At 32.6% G+C, this 26308-nt stretch overlaps 1 protein-coding gene across 3 annotated transcripts in view; it reads left to right on the top strand.

Moving 5' to 3' along the window:
• LOC143082734 (hepatocyte growth factor receptor-like) overlaps window positions 1-22278 on the top strand; it is a 73907-nt gene extending 51629 nt beyond the window's left edge. For all 3 annotated transcript variants that reach the window (XM_076258579.1, XM_076258588.1, XM_076258571.1), the window contains exons 19-30: window positions 3242-3406; window positions 4195-4288; window positions 5541-5798; window positions 6163-6321; window positions 12423-12705; window positions 13866-13985; window positions 15223-15306; window positions 17863-18047; window positions 18345-18454; window positions 19047-19206; window positions 20412-20548; window positions 20978-22278. In XM_076258579.1, coding sequence (XP_076114694.1) covers window positions 3242-3406; window positions 4195-4288; window positions 5541-5798; window positions 6163-6321; window positions 12423-12705; window positions 13866-13985; window positions 15223-15306; window positions 17863-18047; window positions 18345-18454; window positions 19047-19206; window positions 20412-20548; window positions 20978-21155 — 1933 coding nt within the window. In that variant the 3' untranslated portion in view covers window positions 21156-22278. The remainder of the gene's footprint in view (window positions 1-3241; window positions 3407-4194; window positions 4289-5540; window positions 5799-6162; window positions 6322-12422; window positions 12706-13865; window positions 13986-15222; window positions 15307-17862; window positions 18048-18344; window positions 18455-19046; window positions 19207-20411; window positions 20549-20977) is intronic.
• Window positions 22279-26308: the final 4030 nt, after the last annotated feature.

Genomic DNA, 26308 nt, shown 5'->3' with positions numbered 1-26308 from the left:
GTGCTGAAAAAACTCTATTTCTCTGAGACGTGCCGTAAAATCTGATTCGATATGGAGGACAAGGTTTTTTTCAATGTTGATATTGTGGTAAAAACAGATGTGAATTTGATAGATAGGCCTGTAGAAAAGCAGGGCAAATGTGTAATAGTAGATGCAATCCAAATTTAGTTTGTAAATAAAATGTTTATTTTTAAAACATTGTGCATAACATAAACATTTATCAAAATTATTGTAGGCATAAAAAATAGTTTTGATAACAATTTCATTTTATTTCATATTCTCAACCTAAAAACAAATGGTAAAACAATACGATAAAAAAAATAATCATTATGCCATTTAATATTTCATATAATTGCCCGTGTGGGCTCGCTTGAAATTATTAATACTGATACAGTCAGTATCAAAAAGTGCTTGCTTGATATTATTACTGATAAAGTCAGTATTAAAAACAAAACATCAATTATTATACGACCGCAAAATTTGAAAAATTTTTCGTCGTATATTGCTATCACGTTGGCATCGTCGTCGTCGTCGTCCGAATACTTTTAGTTTTCGCACTCTAACTTTAGTAAAAGTGAATGGAAATCTATGAAATTTTAACACAAGATTTATGACCACAAAAGGAAGGTTGGTATTGATTTTGGGAGTTTTGGTCCCAACATTTTAGGAATTAGGGGCCAAAAAGGGCCCAAATAAGCATTTTCTTGGTTTTCGCACTATAACTTTAGTTTAAGTTAATAGAAATCTATGAAATTTTGACACAAGGTTTATGACCACAAAAGAACGGTTGGGATTGATTTTGGGAGTTTTGGTTTCAACAGTTTAGGAATTAGGGGCCAAAAAAGGGCCCAAATAAGCATTATTCTTGGTTTTCGCACAATAACTTTAGTTTAAGTAAATAGAAATCAATGAAATTTAAACACAATGTTAATGACTACAAAAGGAAGGTTGGTATTGATTTTGGGAGTTTAGGTCCCAACAGTTTAGGAATAAGGGGCCAAAAAGGGACCCAAATAAGCATTTTTCTTGGTTTTCGCACCATAACGTTAGTATAAGTAAATAGAAATCTATGAAATTTAAACACAAGGTTTATGACCATAAAAGGAAGGTTGGTATTGATTTTGTGAGTTTTGGTCCCAACAGAATAAGGGGCCCAAAGGGTCCAAAATTAAACTTTGTTTGATTTCATCAAAATTGAATAATTGGGGTTCTTTGATATGCCGAATCTAACTGTCATGACTGTGTATGTAGATTCTTAACTTTTGGTCCCGTTTTCAAATTGGTCTACATTAAGGTCCAAAGGGTCCAAAATTAAACTTAGTTTGATTTTGACAAAAAATGAATCAGTTAGGTTCTTTGATATGCTGAATCTAAAAATGTACTTAGATTCTTGATTATTGGCCCAGTTTTCAAGTTGGTCCAAATCGGGGTCCAAAATTAAACTTTGTTTGATTTCATCAAAAATTGAATAAATGGGGTTCTTTGATATACCAAATCTAACTGTGTATGTAGATTCTTCATTTTTGGTCCTGTTTTCAAATTGGTCTACACTAAAGTCCAAAGGGTCCAAAATTAAACTTAGTTTGATTTTGACAAAAAATGAATCAGTTAGGTTCTTTGATATGCTGAATCTAAAAATGTACTTAGATTCTTGATTATTGGCCCAGTTTTCAAGTTGGTCCAAATCAGGATCTAAAATTATTATATTAAGTATTGTGCAATAGCAAGTCTTTTCAATTGCACAGTATTGTGCAATGGCAAGAAATATCTAATTGCACAATAGCAAATTTTTTTTTAATTAGAGTTATCTTTCTTTGTCCAGAATAGTAAGCAAGAAATATCTAATTGCAAAATATTGTGCAATAGCAAGATTTTTTTTTAATTGGGAGTTATCTTTCTTTGTCCAGAATCAACTTAAATCTTTGTTATATACAATATACAATGTATATTCACTTTTCACTACCAACTGATAAATTAAAATAATCTTTACCATTCAGTGATAACAAGCAGTTTTTTTACATCTTAATATTTTATGATGTATTTAAATGAGTAGTTATTGTTGCAAACTCCATTAGAAATTTTAATTGAGATTAGTTTTGGAATAAGGGAAAGGGGGATGTGATTAAAAAAATTGGGTTCAATTTTTCTCATTTGAAATTTCATAAATAAAAAAGAAAATTTCTTCAAACATTTTTTTGAGAGGATTAATATTCAACAGCATAGTGAATTGCTCTAAGAGAAAACAAAAATTTTAAGTTCATTAGAACACATTCATTCTGTGTCAGAAACCTATGCTGTGTCAACTATTTAATCACAATCCAAATTTAGAGCTGAATCCAGCTTGAATGTTGTGTCCATACTTGCCCCAACCGTTCAGGGTTCAACCTCTGCGGTCGTATAAAGCTACGCCCTGCGGAGCATCTGGTTCTATATATATTTTGCTTATAATTTAAATATATTGTGTCTTTCATATTAATATATTATGCCTAATTGTAAAATATTAAGGTTATTATTTTGATATATTACAGTTAACTTTTTTTAAATATATTTCAATATGTTATATATTTTAGTATCATTTCAGTTGTTCTGTATAATCCCTGACGTTTTTTCTAGTAATTCTACATAATCCCTGAATATTTTAGGGATTCTACATAATCCCTGATTATAAAGATTCACTGTAACATATGTACATTGTGTGTAGTCTGAAGTTTGAAAATGTTATGTTTAAAATTTTGTTCCTTTATTCTGATGTTTTCAGTGATTAATTGGTCAGTTCAAACACATGAACCAAAGATGCATCTTATATATCTTAGCTTGCACCCTGTTCATATAAAGCAAATTTATTTATAAGATAAAGATAAGATAAAGATAAGATAAAGATAAGATAAAGATAAGATAAAGATATTTTATTTCCTAATCATAGGGCTCATAACAAGCATGTAATCACATAAAGTAAAAATAAAGACTTTCTCTCCCACTCGAATACACTCACACATACAACTCTCGTTCTGATTATGGATGATTGATTTAACAGTACAACATGTAAATGAAAAATAAAATGCAGATAAAAATACAGACACAAATGTATTATTTTTTTTTTTATGAGGAGTCAGTTGCCTACATTGTATATATGGAACGAAGGATAACTCTTACTGAATTTGAGGTTTACCATTGAAAATATGAAAAGTAATTAAATAAAATGTCAGTAATAACCAGAAATATATGCTGATGTTTTTTTCAGTGTATCTATGAACACTCTGTCATGCCTGACGTCTGCTCAAACAGGGAATGATGAAGCAGAAATTGAAGTTAGTTTTGGAGGATTCAAAAGACTGATGACCCCTAAATTTACATATAAAGAGGACCCTGAAATTCAGGATGTAACTCCCAAGAAAAGTATCTTAAGGTTTGTTATTTTAGATTTAAATATTGAACATGTATGTGTTGATTGACCTGTAATAAAATGATTTATCAGAGTGGTCATAGCAGATTTAAAAAAATTGTAGACTGCATTTGAACATTTCCATATCTGTTTTACCTGCAAAAAAAATTGTTTGTTATGGTCACATTTCCAAAAAGTTCATAGAAATTATAAAGTTCTCAAACTTGAAAGTGTACTGCTGAATGATAGTGATCTGGACATATAAATTGTGACCTCTGTGACATCTAATATTTGAGGGGGGATAGGAGGGGTCTTGATCCCGAAATCCCGGACTTGAAAAAACGAAATCCCGAGGTCCCGAATTTAAATAATGCAAATCCCGACATCCCGAAATCCGAAAAAAAGGATTCCCGGATCCCGAAAGGGTCAATCCCGAAATCCTGAGCTTCAAAACACCCGATCCCGGAGTCCCGATAAAGGTCCTATCCCCCCTCATATTTGTTGGGAAAAAATGATACAAATAAATCACATACTTAAAAAAAGATTTGTTACTTGCAAATCAATATTTCTTTCTTTCTTTTTTTGTTAAATGGAAGGGGAAAATTTATTTTTTCCTTGAACCCAAATCTTGAAACGTTTGAATCCTCCCCAATTTGTATGTTAAAAAGTTAAGTCGTACATTTATTAGTTGTTACATTGACTGTTTAAGGATATAAATGTAATACCAGTAACATTTTTGAAACACAGGTAATATATTGTCAAAAATAAAAATTGTTCCTTTTTGAGTCAATATATTGCATAATTTTTTTCAGTGGAGGGATAAAGATAGATGTTATGGGATCTAGACTCAATATAGTACAGAAAGCTGAATTCTTTGTAGAAGTAGGAAACCAGAAGATCACATCGGTATGTATTCACTGTGGCTCCCATTTCACTGAACTAATATACATTATTGTTTAGGGGCCAACTGAAGTCTGGGTATGAGTTGTTTTTCTCACTGCATTGATGACCCGTTTTTAGCCTCAGGTTGCTTTCTGCTTTTTGTTTATGTTGTTGTACCTGTGACGTATTCCCCATTTCCATTCTCTATTCTATATTAATATTTTCCAAATATTACTACATAGGGCACTTGAGAGAAAAACCAAAAAATGTCCTTAGCTGGCTGTCATAAACAGTTGATCATTATAAAGAGGGTTCTTGAGTGGAAACTGAACTTACTGTTAAGAAAAGTTACCACCATTTTATATTGGTATCTGTTTGACTGTCATATAAATTCTTTAGTGATGGATCACCATATGAACAATGGCAATTCTTTATTGCATGTTTTTAAAATGATTTTTTCTGGGAAGGAGTTTTAAAATTATTATAATGCATAAATGAAATACAGGTAAACCACTCACTCTCCAGGATTTTTAAAATAATTGTATGCGGTTAGTAGCAAGATAGAAATGAATATGAGAACTGTGAAAATGGCTGAAACTATAAGAAATGTTAGTTCTTGAAGCCATGGTTGCAATCATTGCACAGATATGGAATAATACCTCATGAACAGTAAGGAACTGCTTTTGGAATATCAACTTTACTTATTTTTATGAAAAGAAAAAAAATAGACATATCTTTACTTAAAATACTTGATGTACTGTACATTATTATTTATGGGATACCATTTTTGTGGTTTTCATGAGTACAGGTAAACCAAGAAATTAAATGATCAACAAAGTACTTAGCTTGTATGGAGAATTTAACAAAACCACAAAATCAAATATCCATGAATATACAAATTTTCCTAAATCCATGAAAACTGGTATCCATAAAAAAGTAAATGAATATGCAGTTACTAAGAAACGTCTGCTATACAATTTACAAGAAAGAAGAGGGACGAAAGATACCAGAGGGACAGTCAAACTCATAAATCGAAAATAAACTGACAACCCCATGGCTAAAAATGAAAAAGACAAACAGATAAACAATAGTACACATGACACAACATAGAAAACTAAAGAATAAGCAACACGAACCCCACCAAAAACTAGGGGTGATCTCAGGTGCTCCAGAAGAGTAAGCAGATCCGGCTCCACATGTGGCACCCGTCGTGTTGCTCATGTTATTACAAATCTGGTAAAGATGCTTTTAACATAAGATTCATATTATTTTACAGGTGTGTGTTGGTAAAAATATTGGAGTGGCCCACTGGTTAACATGTAGGACTCCTGCGCTATCCTTTCCTGGAGAGAATATAACTCACACCAACCCTAAGGACATACATTATGGATTTAACTTAGATGGTGTGACAGCTTATCGTAACTTATCTCTCACAAAGGGACCCATGGAATACTATCCTGATCCCCAAATTAAGGATTTTAGACAAGTGGATGGAGAATTGAAGTACAAGAAAGAGGAACCACTGATTATAAAGGTAGTGTGAAGGCCAGATTTATACAAATGGTCTATATTGCCATTTTGTTGACTGTCAATATTTCATGTACAAAAGTAGACGATTTCAAAAATTGCAAACTCAGCATTTTTTTAGGATCTTTTTTTGAATTATAACTCCAGCAGTGTTTTTGCAGCTGAAATTTGTTTTCATGCCATTGAAAACATTTAATACAGTGATTAATAGAGTCTTAACTGTATATGTTAACACAGTTCTTCATTGAAAAAAAAAATAATCATTACTATCTAAGACTTATCTTCAGAATAGATTTATATTCTGTTCAGCACTCTATGGAAACAGCACATCTCATTAGTTACATTACTAAATGAAATTTCAATGTTTTCAGGGTAACTTCAATGGTATCCAGCAGTTAGTTATTCGAGATGTTAAAGTGTATGTTGGTATGTCAGTATGTGGAGATATAGTATCAACAGACTACAGCCTGAACTGTACACCTCCTGCTAAACCTAAGGATGTAGATTCTAATGGCAATGCTAAAGTTTATGTGAGTTTGCAATCCATTTTCTCTAATTTTTATGCAGTTAAGCTGCATTATGCGAGCACCCTAGATTTGTGTTCTACCCAATAAATCCTGAAATACTTGCCATTGTTATTATCTAGCTTGTTACTATGTTATATATAACTAATTGAACACTTTTTTAATACTTTTTATTCTGGATTACAAAAAAAATTACCAGAAAAACCTTAAATGATCGTCGATTTATCCAAAAGTTTTTAAGTTACACATAGGAAGTAGTGCTTATTAAGAATCTTTGTGTAGTTCATTATGACTTGTGCTTTTAGCTAAGATGTCAAAGAACAATTGTATGAAATATTTAATCGCCGAAAATCTCTTAAGACAAGCAGTTTAGATTTCCCAAATGACAAAAGTCGTAGGAATATTGTTTGTCATCAATACGTAGTACAACTATGTCAGTAGTCTATTATATAATAAGTTCAACTGTTCATGCTGTTGGCGGCAATTTCAAATTAGAAAAAGAAATTTTCTTAGCTTTTCAATTTGGAGGCAGGTGTGCAAATTAGCGGTGGTCCGAGGTCCGCGACCTTCCACTTTTGCAAGCGGAATTTCGATTATGATAGTTGGTTTCTAGCTACGCCCGACGTAGTCGCTTTACATTTGAAAGAAAATAAGAAATTACTTTGCAAACCTTTTCACCATGTTCACCAAAGTCTCCAATTAAACGAACTAAAAACTTATTTTTATCATTATTATTCATGACGGCGATGTTCATTTTGTTCAACCGCTAGCTTTATACAGAAAATCGCCGACAAATATTATATAAATTCGAGTAAAATCGTATCTGATTGACAAAAACAACATTGTAAACACATAACAATGGCGGCCGTGAAGACAAAATTTTACAAAATCGGATCCGATTCCGGAAGCGGATAAGGGTAATTCCGGGTTTGACGATCATTTACAAAATAAATCCAAGCAGGTGAAGAAATACATCTATGCATGGTAAATGAATATAAACACTAGTATTGTAAACAGGGCCGTAACTAGCCTCATCTAATAGTGAGGCAAAATATATTTAAAAATTATATATATAAAAAAAAAATTGACGAGGGGTTTGGGGGCCGCTCAAGGCCCCCAGAAGCTCTGAGAAAAATTACGAAAAATCGTGCATTCTGAAAGTTTCCCGGACTCTTTCCGACATTAAAACGCAATTAATTGTTTGCTATTTTTCGACAATAATCTGGTCTCAAAGCAAGAACATAGATTCATTGTGATTTAAGACTTTTAGGTTTTATGGAAAACATTAAAAGACCGATATGTAGGATAAAGCAAAAATCGTAATTCTCATAATCATTAATACAGGACCTGTCTTGTCTGTTCTTGTCTTAATTGTATTGTGCTTGGACTATAGTTATTTTTTTATGACTAGATTTAAATAAAGTGACAGATTGTACTTTAAGTACTAGTACTGCTTCAGTCGACAATAGGGACCATCTTGACCCTGTTTTACGGTATTATTGATTCTTTTATTGTTGAAGACCCTCCAGCAACTTTGACCATTGTCTTTTAGAATTTTTTCTATGCATTGACTCTGTGCGATTATGTTTCGTGCACATTTACTCCATATTCCTTTATTTTCTGTTAGAGGGTCTGAACATGACTTAATGCAAGTTAAACCCTTCAATAGAAAAGCTAGGTCATATGGCAATACACTATTGTTTTTTTACCAAATTATTTGAATCCGGGAAATTGGCGACCTTACTTTAATTTAAACCATGTCAGCTTTCTAGTTTTATCTACCCTAAAAAAAAAACAGTTTTTGACACATTCCCCATTTCCATTCTCAATTTTATTGTACTCTTTGATATCAAGTTCAATTCTCCATGCAGAAACGACAATTTTTTTCTGTGTCTTGTAGCATCGTATCTTCTTAAAATATTTTCTCGCACAATATCTGGACATCGGTGGGCATGAAACATTGCAAAACCACACGTTTACAAATGAAAATCAACACTCAGCTATAGTCATAAAGTAGGACAATAAATGAACAAATGACAAACCCGGGACAGTCACATAGAAGTACAAACAATAGACTATCAACTCTGAAAACTAAAAGTAAAATAGAAACATGGATCACGAAAAACATGCAGGGGCAGACACCAGAGAGTGAAGAGAACTTGCTTCTTGCTAGACACTTTCTATGAAATTAATTTGATATTAAGACAATCTTTTGTTTAAGTTTTTTTTTTTGAAATTTCTAACATGAGGCATTTGCCTCATTTGCCTCAATGTAGTTACGGCCCTGGTAAACCAAAAGATATATGTAAAAGAAAGAAAAAGCAGAAAAATATTTTATTCAGAAACTAAAAATTACTTTTTGATAAATTTTAATTTAAAAATCCAATACAAAGTGACAGCTGGGAACAGTATATCTAACAATATACATGTTCATGGTCACAGTCTAAATTTTCTTTATAAATGATAAATGATGATAATGCATGTGAGATGCTTTTAAAGTGTAAACATATTACTGCAATTCGAGGGGTTATTTGTTTTTTTCTCAATTTTGAAGGGTTAATTAAAGTAGCTGAAAGTTTCATTCTTTATTTTCACAAATAATGCAACTATATTATATTTACCTTAATGTAAGTAAATCATATGATATATAGGTGGCATTCTTTGGGCCACTCTACCCCCTCCTGTTTGATAACTTGGAAACGGTCGAGCTCCCCACCCCTAAACCATATGAGGGGCAGATCCAGGATTTTAGGTTAGGAGGGGCGCAAACTTAAATTTTCGCCGAGCAGAGCGAGGCTAAAAAAAAATTGAGGTAAAATTATCGGAATATTCTTTAAGCTGAGAACAACCCATGCTTTGCAAATTTAAGGGGGGTGCAAGCCCGCAACCCTCCCCCGTCTGAATCCGCCCCTGCATATATTCAAGTATAGGACAATATAATAAATAAAAAATGAAATATGGGGGAGTCCCTGGAGTTACCCCACCCCCTCCTGTTTGAGAACTTGGAAACAATCGAGATCCACACCCCTTAACCATATATATTCATGTTTGTGACAATATGAAAAATCAAATGAAATATAGGAAGAGTCGCTAGGGGTCACCCCACCCCTCCTGTTTTAGAATTTACAAATGGTCGAGATCCCCATCCCTAAACCATATATATTAATGTATGGGACAATATAACAAATCAGATGAAAGATAGGGGAGTCCCTGAGGTCACTGTTCACCCTCCTGTTTGAGAACTTGGAAATGGTCAAGATCCTTACCCCTAAACCATATATACTCATGTATGGGACAATATGACAAATCAAATGAAATATAAGGGAAGTCCCTGTGGTCATCCCAACCCTCCTGTTTGAGAACTTGGAAACGGTCAAGATCCCCACACCAAAACAATATATATTCATGTATGGATCAATATAACTAATTAAATGAAATATAGGGGGAGTCCCTTGGGTCACCCTACCCTTCCTGTTTGAGAACTTAGAAACCAATGAGATCCCCACCCCTAAACCATATATATTCATGTATGGGACAATATAACAAATAAAATGAAATGTAGGGGAAGTCCCTAGGGTCACCCTACCCCCAGTGGCGGATCCAGAAATTTTCATAAGTGGGGCCCACTGACTGACCTAAGAGGGGCCCTCTCCAGTCACGCGTCAGTGATTCCCTATATAAGCAACCAAATTTTTTCCCTAAAAGGGGGGGCCGGGCCCCCTGCCCCCTAAATCCTCTGCCTACCCCTACCTGTTTGAGAGCTTGAAAACCGTTGAGATCCGCACCCCTAAATTATATATATTCATATGTATGGGACAAAATAACAAATCATTTACATTTACTATGGGCAAGTCAGTCAGACCTCATCTTTGATCCCTGTTGTAGTGAACATTTGTCTGATTCGTGTCTCATAACTTTTGTACTATAGAACACAAACTCAGTTTTCTTTCCAGGGAAACCAGTCCATTCATACTATTACATGTTCATACTAAGTCAAATTGAACTTCTAGCAGTCAAATAAAACCAAGGTTAACTACCAAGTAGAGCAACTGCAATCATTGGGAACTTGTACCACTGCAGACACACCATAAAAAATATACATTGATATATGCATTGCTTTTGAAACCTTGATAACATATAAATTATTTGCCTTGATAAATAAATCATTAGATAAACATGAATGTACTGTAAAGAAATGGGGGTTCTTTGAAATGGAACTTGTTTTCCCTAAAATTGTGTGATGATGTTGTTAAAACCTTACCGTTAATTGACTGTTTTTATTATATATTTCCTGTGTAACTATGCCTTTGTTAACTTTTTATTATTCTTGTCCATGTTTTTACAAACGAAACAGCTGTGAATTGTTTACTTTAAATGACGTTCACCAATGACGTCATAACCTAATTTTTCTATGACGTCGGCTCTGGGTTTGGTAATTTAGGTAAATGGTAAGCGGAAATGGTAAGCCGAAATGGTAAATTGTAAACCATTTCGGTAATGGTTTACCTAAGTATAAATACGGTGGAGAAAACCGATAAGACTTTAGTACGACTTTACCCTGGGCAAGTGACACACGCTAATTCCAAGCGATTGAATAATCAGAAATAACCAGACTATTTCCGTATAATGTTGGCTTGTTAGTTCCATAACAAGTTGTATTTAGAGAATTACTTCTCGAGAGAAACGTTATCAGTTTTGACATTGAATTTCCGTTACCATTTGCCGATTACCAAACTATCTTGTTCGTAAACTTTCTAGGTATTTATGTATTATAGTTCCGCTATCCATTTTCTTTACGATATTCTAATAAAGTAAGGTATTTATTTGTTAAACTAGAATACTGTTACTTAAGTTATTTATTACGTCTACGAATTGCTGATATTTATTGCACGTATAAAATACAAGTTGATTTTTATTCGATGAGTCTGTTATTCTTACAAAAACCTAAACGGAACCAAACTAAGATCTATCAGAATACCACAACGTACCACAAAACCTATACAGAACCAACTGTAGATCTACCCGAATACCACGATACCAGAGAACCACGTTACCAAAGAAGAGTCGCCAGTTATAACTTTAGTTCATATATTCCAGTCTTATAGCAACACACTAAGGGTTCCAATATTTATAGTTAACACCAAAGCTTGACCGCTCGGTTATCGTTACAGTACTATATATGAATGTTTAATGTTGAGGCAACATTGCCACAGTTTTCATAATTACGGTTGCCTTGGTTTTTGGTTAACTGCCTTCAGCGCTTACAGCGCTTTGATTTAGCTATTTTTTCATTTCCTGACCGGTGTGAGAAGGATAAAAATAATAAGAGAAACAGATTCCACCACTGTAACTCGTGTATTACCATATTTCTCCACTCTCAACAGTTAAATTTTGATTATTTAAAAAGCTCGGCAAGCCTCATGCTTTAAATATTAAAATTTAACTGTCTCAAGTGGAGAAATATCGTAATACACTTGTTGCAGTTGTTGAATCTATATGTATCAATTTCATTTACTGTGGAAATTATATTCGCAAGATGCTAATTACCATGTATTTATTGATATAAGTAAACCATAAATTTAAGACAAAGTACAAATTTTCTTAAGGCTTGTTTACAGACATTAGGAAAACAATAAAATTAGATCCCCTTGAAAATTATTGCTTTCTTAATCCATAAAATTGGTATCCATGAAAATAAATGAATCCACTTTCAAAAGTTTTCTTTAGTTCTAAGCCAGTTTCATCTTTCCTGAATTGGTTTGATTACATATGGAACATTTACTTCCTATTCATTAAAATTGTTAAATGATTTTTTTTGTTGTCCTTATGAAATTCAATTTTTCAATGTCATATATGCCTGATGCTATCTCACAGAAAAATAACAATCCTTTGCAGATCATTTAACATAATATTATGCTTGTTTTCATATCATATAAACACCCTTAAAAACTGTGTTTTGGCATTTAATTCATATTCAGTTTTATTCAATTTTTCATTTATCCTTCACTAACTTTTTCTGAGAAAAAAAATTGATTTGTGATATTTTAGAAGTTAAACTTTTCCCTCAGGTCAAAGATTTAAGTCAGATTTTCTTCTCTCATTAACAGGTTGAATTTGGTAACTACCACAAGGTCATAGGTTATGTGAGTTACTTTGAACCAGAAAATCAAGACAAACCAATAGCATTGGGTATCATTCTTGGTGTGGTAATCCCCATCATTGCCATTATCCTGTTGTTAGCCTTCTGTATCATTAAACGGCAGAGGAAAAATGGACCCACAAAGAATGCCATTCCTGATATGTTAAAGGATTACGACACTGTGAAGGAAGAAGAGGACATAGGCTTGCTATCTGTAAAAGCTGATCTGAATGGACAAATTCCTAATAGTGGTATGTATTGATTAGGTTGATACAACTTTTGAGGAAGTTATTATTAAAAGTATGGGTGGATTGTGAGGTTGAAAAAAATCTATATCATCCTGAGTGTATATATGTTGTGAATAAATTAAACAGGTACAAAAAGAAAAGTTCTGCTATGAATATCAATTCTCCAAATAATAAAACAAAAAAAAACATTGATTAATGACACGATATCTGCTGAGCAGGAAAACATTTTCTATAATTTTTGTGCTATTTTCAAATTTCAAGTTGATGTGAGAAAAACATTTCTCCTCACTTGTGAAGTTTCTATTCTAAGCAAATGATTGGGTGAAATTTATCTATGATGTCTTATTTTCTTGTTGAATTACAGCAGATTCCATTGAGTGTGAAGCCAAAGGTATTACCTTTGGTTAGCTTGCTTGTTAGCTGAACCGTGAAGTCATTGTTAGGTTAGGTAAATTACCCTACTTTAAGAATAGACTAGTCCGACAGAAAACCAATCGATCTGTCTGTTGGACTATGCTACTTTGAAAGGAGGGTAGTATACCTTACCTTATAAAGACTTCACGGTTCAGCTAACAAGCAAGCTAACCAAAGATATTACCTTTGGCTACACACTCAATGGAATCCGCTGTAAATTTCCTATTTAATTAAAATCGATACTAGAAGAGCATTAGTTAAAGAACAAAATAAGCTTAACAAATATTGATAAGTTATGGAGCTCCTTTTTTAGATATTTAATTTTTTTAAATGCGAGAAAACTCAAAAGGATGACTTGGACTTTTACCTTAAATTTTGATTGGTATTCTTTGGGGATCAAATCAAAAGATAAGAAATCTAGAATCTGCTTAAATTTGGTAATTGACTTTTTATGAGGCTTTCATGACTGTAAGTTCAGAAGTTATTGCATTCATTTATTCTTGGGAAAGTTAGACAATAGACACAAAAACAAATTTAATTATTGGATTTTCATTAAAATGGTGGGTACATATACATGTAGATAGTGCTATCAAAATATTTTGAGATTTTATTTTTGAGTTATCAATTTTCACAATAATTAAAACAAAATGCAATGTTTTCAGAATTTACAGTATATTTTTAAAGTTTTTATGAATTTCAGTCTTGCAAGGAATGATAACTGCTTTACTATTTGAATTTATTTATTTCAGATTCTGGTCCATATATTAAAGAGCTATTATCTCGTATTAGTGATGAGGGTATGAAGCAGAAAATATCAACCTACTTAGTGTCACGTAATCAGTTAGATATTGGAGAAATCGTAGCCAAAGGTTTGTTTATAATTTATTTGAAAATCTTAATCTGATATATGAAGATGCGGTATGAGTGCCAATGTGACAACTCTCCATCCAAGTCACAAGTAATCTATATAAAAATTGGAAACACTTATGAACCACACGAACATATGAAAACCACTGAACATAAATTTCCTGACTAAGTCAGGTGCAAACAATGTGAATTACATTTCACAATTGTAAAGAAACAACTGGGTATAGATTTATGAGCATACTGTAATTTCTTTGTTTTTAGTTTACTGACACTGTTGATTTATTTATTTTCGTGTATACCAATTTTCATGGATTGAGGAAGATTTGAACTTTCATGGATTTTTTATTTCATTGTTTTGACAACGTCTGCATAGTAGCCTATAGAAGATATGTACTTTAAAATTGAGAATGGAAATGGGGAATGTGTCAAAGAGACAACAACCCGACCAAATAAAAAACAACAGCAGAGGGTCACCAACAGGTCTTCAATGTAGCGAAAAATTCCCGCAACCGGAGGCGTCCTTCAGCTGGCCCCTAAACAAATATATACTAGTCCAGTGATAATGAATGCCATACTAATTTCCAAATTGTACACAAGAAACTAAAATTAAAATAATACAAGACTAACAAAGGCCAGAGGCTCCTGACTTGGGACAGGCGCAAAAATGCGGCGGGGTTAAACATGTTTGTGAGATCTCAACCCTCCCCCTATACCTCTAACCAATGTAGAAAAGTAAAAGCATAACAATACGCACATTAAAATTCAGTTCAAGAGAAGTCCGAGTCTGATGTCAGAAGATGTAACCAAAGAAAATAAACAAAATGACAATAATACATAAATAACAACAGACTACTAGCAGTTAACTGACATGCCAGCTCCAGACTTCAATTAAACTGACTGAAAGATTATGATTTCATCATATGAACATCAGGCACAATCCTTCCCGTTAGGGGTTTAGTATCATACCATCATAACATATATGATTTGTTTAACATTTAAATTCAATTTTTACCTTTACCAACAAAATCACAAAAATTAGCATCCCACGAATGAAAATGATTCCACAGTATGGTAAAAGATAGTAAAATATTTTTAATCACACTTTGATAAACTTTTAATAACTTTATGCTCCTTTCAGTTCTCTAGTGTGCAGTATTAAAGTTGTAAACACAATTTAATCACTGGCATTTAGTAAAGTAAAGAGGAATAAATATGACATTTATCAATTTTTGTTTTAAGGTTGCTATGGAAACACATATAAAGCAGATTACAAAATATCAGAGGATAAAGATGCTTCAGAAGTTACCATTAAAGTGCTACAAGGTATGGTTGTCATGGTTATACATAATGTGCATTAAATCATATCAATGCGAATGTACAGGTTTTATCAAAAGGTTCAAAATTATATACAAGGTTGAATTTAACAGTTTACATTTAGTTGTTAACAAAGATGCAATTTATTTTAACGCTATAGGGGTAAATTCAGTAAAAAATCTCCCATTGACTTTAATGCTAATCTATGTGTGGAAATAAATTTATACCTGATTTACCTTTAGAAATTAAAAACTTTCATATATCATTCATGAAAGTATAAATGTAGCCCTATCTTTTGCAACAATAAAAACATAGGGTCATGCGGCATTTTTGGGCATTCACATGGCCTTGTTTACAAACAATGTAGATTCGCACTGAATTCCTATACTGACCCCCATTACTTTTCAACCCTGTAGGGAAAAAAAAATAGTACATTCAGAATTTTTTTTAAATTTTTTTTCAACTCTAGTTTTGATCCATCTACCATAAAATATTTATTACAAACATTATCTACCAATCAGAAGACCACATGACTTCACTTTTAGACAGAAAGCTCTCCCCCAAATGGGCGGTCCCTGATGACGTATATTTATTTACTGAATTTACCCCTATAAGGGACTTTTTTACTTCTTTTCCAACTTTTTTTCTAATAAACATGTAATGTATCCATTTTCCAAGTTCCAGTTTCAATACAACCTTTATAAATGCTGAATTTGTAAAGATAGAGCAAAATTTATACTACAGCCCATACTGCGGCCAATGTATATTTGGTATATAAAGTTGCGCATTGACTGTTTTTAAAAGAATGGTGTAAAATACTATGTTTAATAAATATGAATTGTTTTCTGTGTTTGCTTTGACCAGTATTGCAAGTACATCTAGAAACTAAAGTCTTGGTGTACTCTTAGTTAGATTTTTCCTTATATGGAGGTTTTTGATTAAATACCATGAAAAGACCACAAAAAGACTTTTCAAAGGCTTTTTTAAGCAGTTTCATACCAAAAAAAACAACAATTATGTTTCATTATACTAAATCTGTGTTTTAATTACTTGTAAATTTCACAAAATGTCATTGACAATCACTCTGCAGAAATTCCTGTTACCCCAACATCAGGATGGGTTCTTCGCCAAAACTAGACAGCCAGAACTGAAGTAGAAAAAAGTGCCAAATATGAAAAAATAAGATTAGGTATGACCAAACTTTACATTTGGGAGATTCAAGTAACAATTTAAAATATTTAAAAGCTATTATTTAACATAAAAATCCAATTACAAACATTTCAACACTTGTTTCATAGATGAAGGACATGTAATCATGAAAAGTTGTCTAGTATATTCTTTAAATAAAGAAACGCAATGCGTTATGTAAAAAAAAATGAATACCTTCATGCGGTTAGATTATTCGAGTGTTAAGATACTAGAAAAGTGCTTATTTACCACTTGTTCTACAACTTAACATGGGGAACACAGCTAAAAAAAAACCACTATGTCAAAGGGAGGTAATCCATTTTTTTTATATGATTTTATACATTATGAGGAGAAATATGTGCAAAATATGATGTAAATGGGGAGAATATTTATGCCTTTCATTGATATCATAACTCTCAAGTGTAATTTCTATTGTTTCTTTCAATCTGGACACAAAAACTGATTTTTACCATATACTCCATGCTTCTCTCACAGTACACTGAGTGCATCCTGGATAGCCGCAGTTAAAGATAGAAATTTGTGTAAAAAGCAACTTCAAAAGGTTCCAAAATCCTTCCATTACATTAACATTTACAGGAAATGAGTTTTGTGATTATTGTGTGGCCTTGGACAAGTACAGTGAAAAAGTGCATATTTTCCTATAGGGGTAAATTCAGTAAAAAATCTCCCATTGACTTTAATGCTAATCTATGTGTGGAAATAAATTTATACCTGATTTACCTTTAGAAATTAAAAACTTTCATATATCATTCATGAAAGTATAAATGTAGCCCTATCTTTTGCAACAATAAAAACATAGGGTCATGCGGCATTTTTGGGCATTCACATGGCCTTGTTTACAAACAATGTAGATTCGCACTGAATTCCTATACTGACCCCCATTACTTTTCAACCCTGTAGGGAAAAAAAAATAGTACATTCAGAATTTTTTTTAAATTTTTTTTCAACTCTAGTTTTGATCCATCTACCATAAAATATTTATTACAAACATTATCTACCAATCAGAAGACCACATGACTTCACTTTTAGACAGAAAGCTCTCCCCCAAATGGGCGGTCCCTGATGACGTATATTTATTTACCGAATTTACCCCTATAAACATTTTTTTCCAACAGCAACCCCCAAAATTTATTTGGAGCAAAAAAAAACCAAGTACTAAACTTTCATATTCTGTAGAAAAATCTGCAAGTTTGGTCAAATTCTGCTAATCTGTTTTCATGGAGTTGTGAACTAACAAAGTATGGAATGAAAAAGAGCTATTTAAGCTATCCCTTTGTGTAAAGGTTGTCATAGGTGGCAGCTGTCAGGCTTCACAATGTACCTACAGCAAGTGTGTATTTATTTTTTATTTTGTAGGTTTTCCAACAGACACAGATTCTGTAGATAATTTTGTACAACACATGGTCACATACAAAGATGTACAGCATGATTGTCTAGTCCCATATATAGGAGTGTGTTTAGGAGCTGTAGATGATCCTATATTAGTCTCATATCATATCACATGTACAGATCTCAAATCTCATGTTAAAGATGTGTCAAAGGTAGGTCAGATACTGTTTAACAAATTCTGCCATTTGCACAGAAGAATTATATTTTATAATTTTTTTGAATGCCTGCATTTGCGGTTCACATATTTCCATGAAATTCACAAAAAAATGAAATTAAAAACCTTTCATGCTGCATTAAAATTCTTCTCAATTATTGTTCTTGATGAATTGTCTCCCCTTAAAATATTTAGCGACAGCACTTGCAATGATAAGTCCAGTTAGTGGGAAACCATAAGATATATCAATCTGTATAATTGAAATAAAAATAATATATTTTTGATATTTTTACAGAATTTAACAGTTGCAGATTTATTAGACATATCACAGCAGATAGTTGATGGAATGGTATATTTACAAGATCTTGGTCTAGTCCATGGCAACTTAGCTGCTAGAAATTGTTTGTAAGTTATTTATATAAAAAAAAATGCACAGTGTATATACCATACATTGTAAAGATAAGTTAGTAATTATATACTGTAAATTCAGAAATTATTGCGAAAAATATGACAAAGTTGTAAACGCAACAATTTAAACTTGCATTTTGAAATATTTTAAATCGTAAAAATTAAAATCGCAATAATAAATGCATGCAATAATTTCTGAATTTACAGTAGTAAATTATATAAAGGGCTATAAATCTGTGTAGAAATAATAAGAATATTTCAAAGACAACTTAAGTGTTAAAGTATTAGTTATAAGTTAAAGCTTGTGGAGATGACATCTCTCAATCTAAGCATGAAAAAACTGCAAACAACCACACTTGGTTTCAAATTACTGGAGTTTCATTATGCATTTTCTAACAGTTACAAAAAGTTGTTTTACCTGAATTTTTGTGGCCAGAAGTGAGACAGTGTACCAGTGCAAACTAAACAAGCTGATTACTGTAATAAACTGTTGATATATAAAGTCTTATCTTTGCAATTTTCATATTGCTTTATTAGAAAATGATAAAAGATATAATGTACCTAATATATAATGTTTAATGTATTTCAGAATAACAAGTAACAATAAAGTCAGGTTAACAGACTATGGGTATGCACAGCTATTTAATGCTGAGTTTTACCTATCAGAGAATGATAAAAGACAACAAATTATTAAATGGTTTGCACAAGAATGTCTGGAAAGTTTCCAGTTTTCTACAAAGTCTGATGTTGTAAGTAATTGTGTAGTTAGATATCTTTAAGTTATTTTTGTTGTTGGGTTGTACATGGACATATTCTTTTATTTCCAGCCACTATATTATGAGTAAGAATCCCACAAGTTGCTGGTGCATTCAACTCTGAACTTTATTGACTAGGATCGTTAATTTTCCTGCTAAATATGGTGGTTCTCTGTAGACACTGTGGCTCCAATAATATAAAAACTGACTGCCATGAAAAAGCCAAAAGAGTTGAAAGAGGGGATAAACAATATTTCAACCTTTTTTTATTCATGTTGCACACATTTTCTTTCAATTTGCATACTGTCTTAAAGTTATTGACGACTACTGTAAATTCATAAATTATTGCGTGCATTTATTATTAAAAATTTTGTCATTTTAAACTTAAATGCGATTTTATTTTTTACCTTTGTTTAGAAAAATCAAGTTTAATTCAGATAAATTATTTCAAAATGTGAGTTTAAATTATTGCGTTTACAACTTTAAAAAAAACCTCGCAATAATTACTGAATTAACACAATTACAATAACCCTGGCAATAGCATCAGTAAACAGTTCTAGGATTGATTATTATTCAGTTATCTATAATTTGATGTTCAGCTGAATCATAGAGAGATTGGTCATGTGACATAAGAGAAAGGTCACATGACTAATGCAGGGTTCAATGGGTCTGATAAAGATTTTTAATTCATTCTGCATATTAGAAAGGTTTATGTTGGACTTCTGCTCTTCTCTTACTAAAATTTAATTATGAAGTCTTATTTTCTAATTTTCCTCTGATTTCATTATTGTGATGCCTTGAAAAAAAGGTGGCATGCCAGGAAATTTTACAGAATGAAGATTGAAATAAAAGTCTATATCGTAGTTCATTGCATGTTTGATCCATGACCTTATTTGGATTGTAAATGTGATTCAAATTTATTATTACACATAGGTGGATCCAGGGGGGGGGGCCCTGAGGGCCCGGGCCCCCCCTTTCGTGGGAAAAATTTGGTTGATTATATAGGGAATCATTGAAACATGACTGGAGCGGGCCCCCTCTTAGGTCAGTCAGCGGGCCCCCCCCTTAGGAAAAGTTCTGGTTCCGCCACTGTTACATAAGGGTTTCTTGGAAATTTTGTTCATTTTAAAGTAAGAATATTATCAGATATGTCTGGGGTTAATTAGTTAACAGTAAAAGTTTACATGTTTGTTTTGCAGTGGTCATTTGGTATAGTGCTATGGGAATTATTGACAAGGGGAGTAACTCCTTACCCTGATGTGGAATCAAAGAATATAAGAGATTACTTAAATAGTGGGAAAAGATTGAAGAAGCCGAGGCAGTGTCCTGAATCATTGTAAGTTTGTTATAATATCACAGTATATGAAGTGAGGTAGAATTTAGGATTTTTAATGAAATTTGGTATGCCTTAAAAAGCATTGAACTGCATCTGAATATTGATAAATGCAGGCTCATCTTTCTCAAACTCAAAAATTAACCAATCAAAATACATGATTTGATGTTTGAAGCACATATTTTGATCTCTGCAAACTGAGTGAGGACCAAGGATTACATTAGGCTGCAAATCAGCACTTATCCTATTTTTTTCAAACATTACTTACATTTCAATAATTCAGACAGCGAAAACAAAGACATAGCGTTTGGTATTTTCAAGTCACTCATTGCCTTTTTTTTTCTTTTTTTGTTTGTTTGTTTTTCAAATTTTAAATTGTCTTATGGCATAGTTAATGAAGGTTTTATGACATAGAAGTTTTTTTTCTTGCAGATATTTACTGATGTTACAATGCTGGACTGAAACACCTAACGACAGACCTACATTCCAAGATATCCAGGCAGAAATGAAGACATTTATCTCCAAAGAGGACACAAATGACGTCACAGAACCATTGGCAACTAAAATAGAACCAGGAGGTTCATCAGAATATCTAGAAGTGGTTGGTTGAAATTTTGATGTCATAACAGGAAGTCATTAAAGGGAGCAAACTCTCCTAGTACTTAACTATAAATGGTTGTGTTCTGACAATCAGTGTAGGAATTCAAGAGATAATCTCTAATCCTAGAACTATTTGTGATTGAAGATGTTGTAAGGGAAATAACTCTGTTCTGATTAACAAAATGGTTGTACCATTGTGCTGTTATTGAACGTGCCATTAAACGTGTTTGAATGTGGTTGTATACACCAATCGAATTATAGCATTTTATAGTGTGTTGTAACTTATGCATATCATTACATTTTCATTGAGATGACAGTTGTACAATTTTAATAGGCTGAGTTGTTAATCTTTAATGTTTGATTTTAACGCAGCATACTTTTTTAAATGCCTTAATGAAGCTGATTGGGTATCGATACTGCCTGCCGTTTATGTATTCTATGCATTTTTACAAATTTAATATGTATTATTGAATCTCAAGTAACCAGAATGCTCTTTTTTACATGGTCAGTTAAACATATACATTTTATTGACTTATTTTTAAGATGTTTGTCTCCTGTCAAATGTTTCAACCTTTTAAAGTGAATGTTTTTATTTGTATAAACTTTATCTATCATTTTTTAAGGTGACATTTTATAAAACATTTTTTTGATTTTAAGGTTTATAATATGTGATAATTCGATATTCTTATTTGGTTTTGTTTTTCTTTTTTTGGTGGGGGGGGGGGGGGGGGAATAAAAGGGAATTAAAGAATATCTATTTGTATTTATTGTCATAAATAAGGAGCAATAAATAATGCCTAAAGTTTTCAAGTACCCAAACTACATGTCTGCCTGTACAATCAAAGCTACGCAATAAGATTATTTTTTTAGCATTTTTACTTTTTTAAATCGCATAGTTTTAATCTTTTTTGAGATTTTTTACTAAATGTGAGTGTCATGGAACCAAATCTTCACAAGATTATTTTTTTTAACATTTAGTGCCATGTAGATCTTTTTCTTTGTCGTTTCTCTCAAAGAGAGGTTTTGTGTTGTGGTATATTTATGTATTGTGCTTTTTGTACAAATTTTAATGAAGTATTTATATAATTTGTATTGTTAGGAGCAAAGAACTACATTAAATGCTTTTCAGTAAGTTTTTTTGTGTAAATCTGTTTATCTATATTAAGTTTGTTCTAATTCAGGTTAGCTGATTACATTATTTTACCTGCAAAACAAAGTCATCAACATTGACCCTTAATATCATTATCAACACTTGAAGTAAGCATTAACCAAGTTGATTGGGTATGTTAGAGTACCCAAATATTTTGGGAATTCAATCCCACAGAAATTCATGTTTTCAAAGATATATGAAGATGTGGTATAAGTGCCAATTAGACAACTCTCCATCAAAGTCCCAATTTGTAAAAGTAAACCATTATAGGTCAAAATACTGTCTTCAACATGGTGCCTTGGCTCACACCGAACAGCAAACCATAAAGTCCCCCAAAAATTTAATAGTGTAAAACCATTCAAACGGGAAAACCAAAGGTCTAATCTATATAGAAAATAAGAAACGAGAAACATTAGGTTCCTGACTTACAACAGGTGCAAACAAATGTAGCAGGTTTGAACGTTTTAATAGGTACCAACCATCACCCTTACCTGAAACAAAAGTATAACATCACAATATAGAAAGACACAATATAAGAATTAAGATATCAATAGACCACTTTCGAGTTCATCCATCACCGGAAAAAACTCGTCAATTATACGCGCCTTTATGACGTCATTTACCAGATAGAGGGGGTCGCCTAATGTAGAAAACAAGAACTATCTGTATGAAGCACACTAAGGCCTAATAAAAGCACTATGATCAATTGTCTATTTTACACAAGAATTATGTTTTCACTTCCAACTCAAAGCAAAATATTACCTGTGACAGCTAGTCCCGAGTTGATAACTTACAAAATGAGAAAGACTAATGGCGATGTTACCTAGTTAGAGTTTTGGCTTTGTCTTGTCATTAATTATATTTACATTTCATGGACACCTTTTGCTGATTAACTGTCTTATTCTGATTTGTCATGTTCTGCATTTTTGGTAATCCCATGGCAAATGATTGATTGATTCTTTTTTGCTTAACATCCAGTGGCAATTTTTGTATGATCAGGACAAGAACATGTTTGCACAATTTTATACTATAATAGTCCAAGACAATAGGTAGGTCCTGTAATACGGGGTCCAACGGGATGAAGGTTTATAAATTTAGAATTTCCACTGGAAAATGAGAGTAAAATGGATAGGAATAAACAAGACCATATGCCATATTTGAAACTGAAAGTTGTATATCAGACTAAGATTCAAAGCAAGGAGATTTTCCTTGATTTCTTCAGCTTTAACATCATCCGTAGAGATAGAAAAGAATGCCCACATGGAGGGGTGATCAAAGCAGTCTTTGCCTCACAGAGTTTTTTTTTTTTTAGCTATAAAATAAAGCTGATTTCAGGAAAAATCAGAATAGAGACTACAAAATCTCAACTGTTTCCAAATACCACCAAATAAACAGGACATAGCATATATAGATACAGAAATGGCAGAAATCTACGAAAGAAAAATAAGAACCTTTCTGTTCGGAGGTGACTTTCATCTTCCGGACATTGGTTGGACCTCATATGCTACACACAGCAATCAAGTACCAGCACATGTCAACCAAGCTTTCATTAGGATGACTACAGACCTAAGCATCCAAAAACCGGTGTACAAACCCACTAGAAGGAAAAATATTTTTTGTTTATATCACATCCAGGTCATCTCGAAAGATGTCAGACACTTCCACCAATCGGAAACAGTGACCACGACATCGTACTTTTAGACCTAAATCACAAATAATAAGACCACACCCAAAAAGTAGAACCATCAACCTCTGAAAAACTGATATAAAGGGGAATAAAGAAATGTCTTTCTGATAACCTCAATGATATTCAAAACACCAGGTTTGAATAATTTAAAAAACCCATCAAGAATGTAATGACCACATACGTACCAACGATAAAGTCACTCTTTGATGAATAAACAGCTACGGAAAATTAGCAACAGCAAGCAGCGAGCATTCAAGTCTAAAAGAATCAAATTTACTAAAGATTGGAAAGAATACAAATTCCTCAAGGCAAAGTTACAAAGATAATCCAGGGTTACTCATGGATATGCATTGAACATATTAATATTAAACCATCACTTTTAATCTGTATTCACAAAAGAAGACAGAACATACTACACATGGGACCATTTCCAACGATGGACAACATCACAGTCAGCCTGACCGGAGTTTAGAAGCTACTTCTCGAACTAAGACCATTCAAAGTCACTGAGCGTAATGAAATTCCAGCTTTTTTACTTAAAGAATCACTTGTTGAAAAATCGCGATACAGATGGTTTACAAAAAAGAGAAATCCGCTAATTACGTACTATCAACTGCATGGTCACAACTTTAATAGATGTAATTGAGCATGGAAAATACTTAGGAATCACAATTAACCACGACCTACAGTGGTAAACGCATATCTGTCAGACGGAAGGCAATCATCAAGGACACTAGGTTTCCTGCGAAGGAACACATATTAACAATAAAAAAAATTGAATTTTAAATAGTTGAAAAATAATGTAGCTTTCCAAGTGTGTTTATATGAACATCAAGATTGTTTATAGCATGTTTTATAGGTCATTTATCTGTTTGAAAGGCCGTACTTTCAGACCCGTACCGCCAATAGGGCCAGAAATTATTACAGTGATTTTCAACAAAGATTTGACCCTTGAACTTTTCAATTCAATTTTATGGAAATACGAGCAAATATGCATATGATTTATTTTTTTGAGCTCTTGATAGATAAATGTCTATGGCTTCAGGAAAGGTATCACTGTAATGGATTGACATTTTCCTTCGGACCACATTTTGGGGACTTTTGTGACATTTTCACCCCCTGTTAGCAATATTTTGTATCAAATAAATGCAGATTGTTGCCATGGTTACACCAAAAGATGATATTTAACCATTATAACGATTTGAAATCGAATCTATGCGAGGTGCTCTTTCCATAAGTATCCACATGCATTATACACTCAAGAAGATTCCGACTCTGTATTGAAAGAAGAAGAAAATAGATATTTTGTAAAATATACCACCTGCAGACACTGAAATAGTTGATGCCTGGGTTCATAATGCAACTGTGAACGTGGTCTTTATAGTTATTACCTGCTAAAAATATTTTTAAAAAAACGTGAAATTAGATCTGTTTTCTATATTTAATGTATGTTTGTACAATAGAACCAAGGAAGCATGGCATATCTGTTACATAATTTGATAAAATTTCCATTGAATTCTAAATCTGTCAGTGACATACAATATTGTGAAGATTGTGTGCGTATACTGTTTGAATCTTCCTGATCGCTGAAATATTGTATGTAGTGTTTAAACAAAAATGGGTTCAGACAGTAATATAAACACACACTTATATCTTGAATTTGACAAAACATGGGATTACGTAACAGAAACTCAGCTAAACATTGATATAATATTTCGGTACTTATGTTGTCACAACGAGGTATAAGTTTACATCTATAGTATAATGTATAATGTGTGATGTTAATTAAAGATTGAATACAATATATTTTTCTGTCTATGAAGCAATAACACTAAAAATGTGGTTCACACTGTATTTCAGTCAATCACAAATGGCGTTACATTCAAAATAACATTATTATTAAATACTGTACCAAGATTTTAGCAGAACGGTCACATGTGATGTCACTTTGCTATGACTTCATAGATATAGGCAACAGCAGTTCATCGATTACTTTGACCTGTGCAGTAAGGTCACATTTGATGTCACTATGACTTCATAGATATAGGCAACAGCAGTTCATCGATTACTTAGACCTGGGCAGTAAGGTCACATTTGATGTCACTATGAATTCATAGATATAGGCAACAGCCGTTCACCGATTACTTAGACCTGGGCAGTAAGGTCACATTTGATGTCACTATGACTTCATAGATATAGGCAACAGCAGTTCACCGATTACTTGGACCTGGGCAGTAAGGTTCATAGATATAGGCAACAGCAGTTCATCGATTACTTAGACCTGGGCAGTAAGGTCACATTTGATGTCACTATGAATTCATAGATA

The sequence above is a fragment of the Mytilus galloprovincialis genome, chromosome 1 (assembly GCF_965363235.1).
Source record: "Mytilus galloprovincialis chromosome 1, xbMytGall1.hap1.1, whole genome shotgun sequence".
In the NCBI taxonomy this organism is placed as follows: Eukaryota; Metazoa; Mollusca; class Bivalvia; order Mytilida; family Mytilidae; genus Mytilus; species Mytilus galloprovincialis.
The sequence above is the reverse complement of the archived record's forward strand: the minus strand, read 5'-3'. Positions and strand labels throughout refer to the sequence as shown.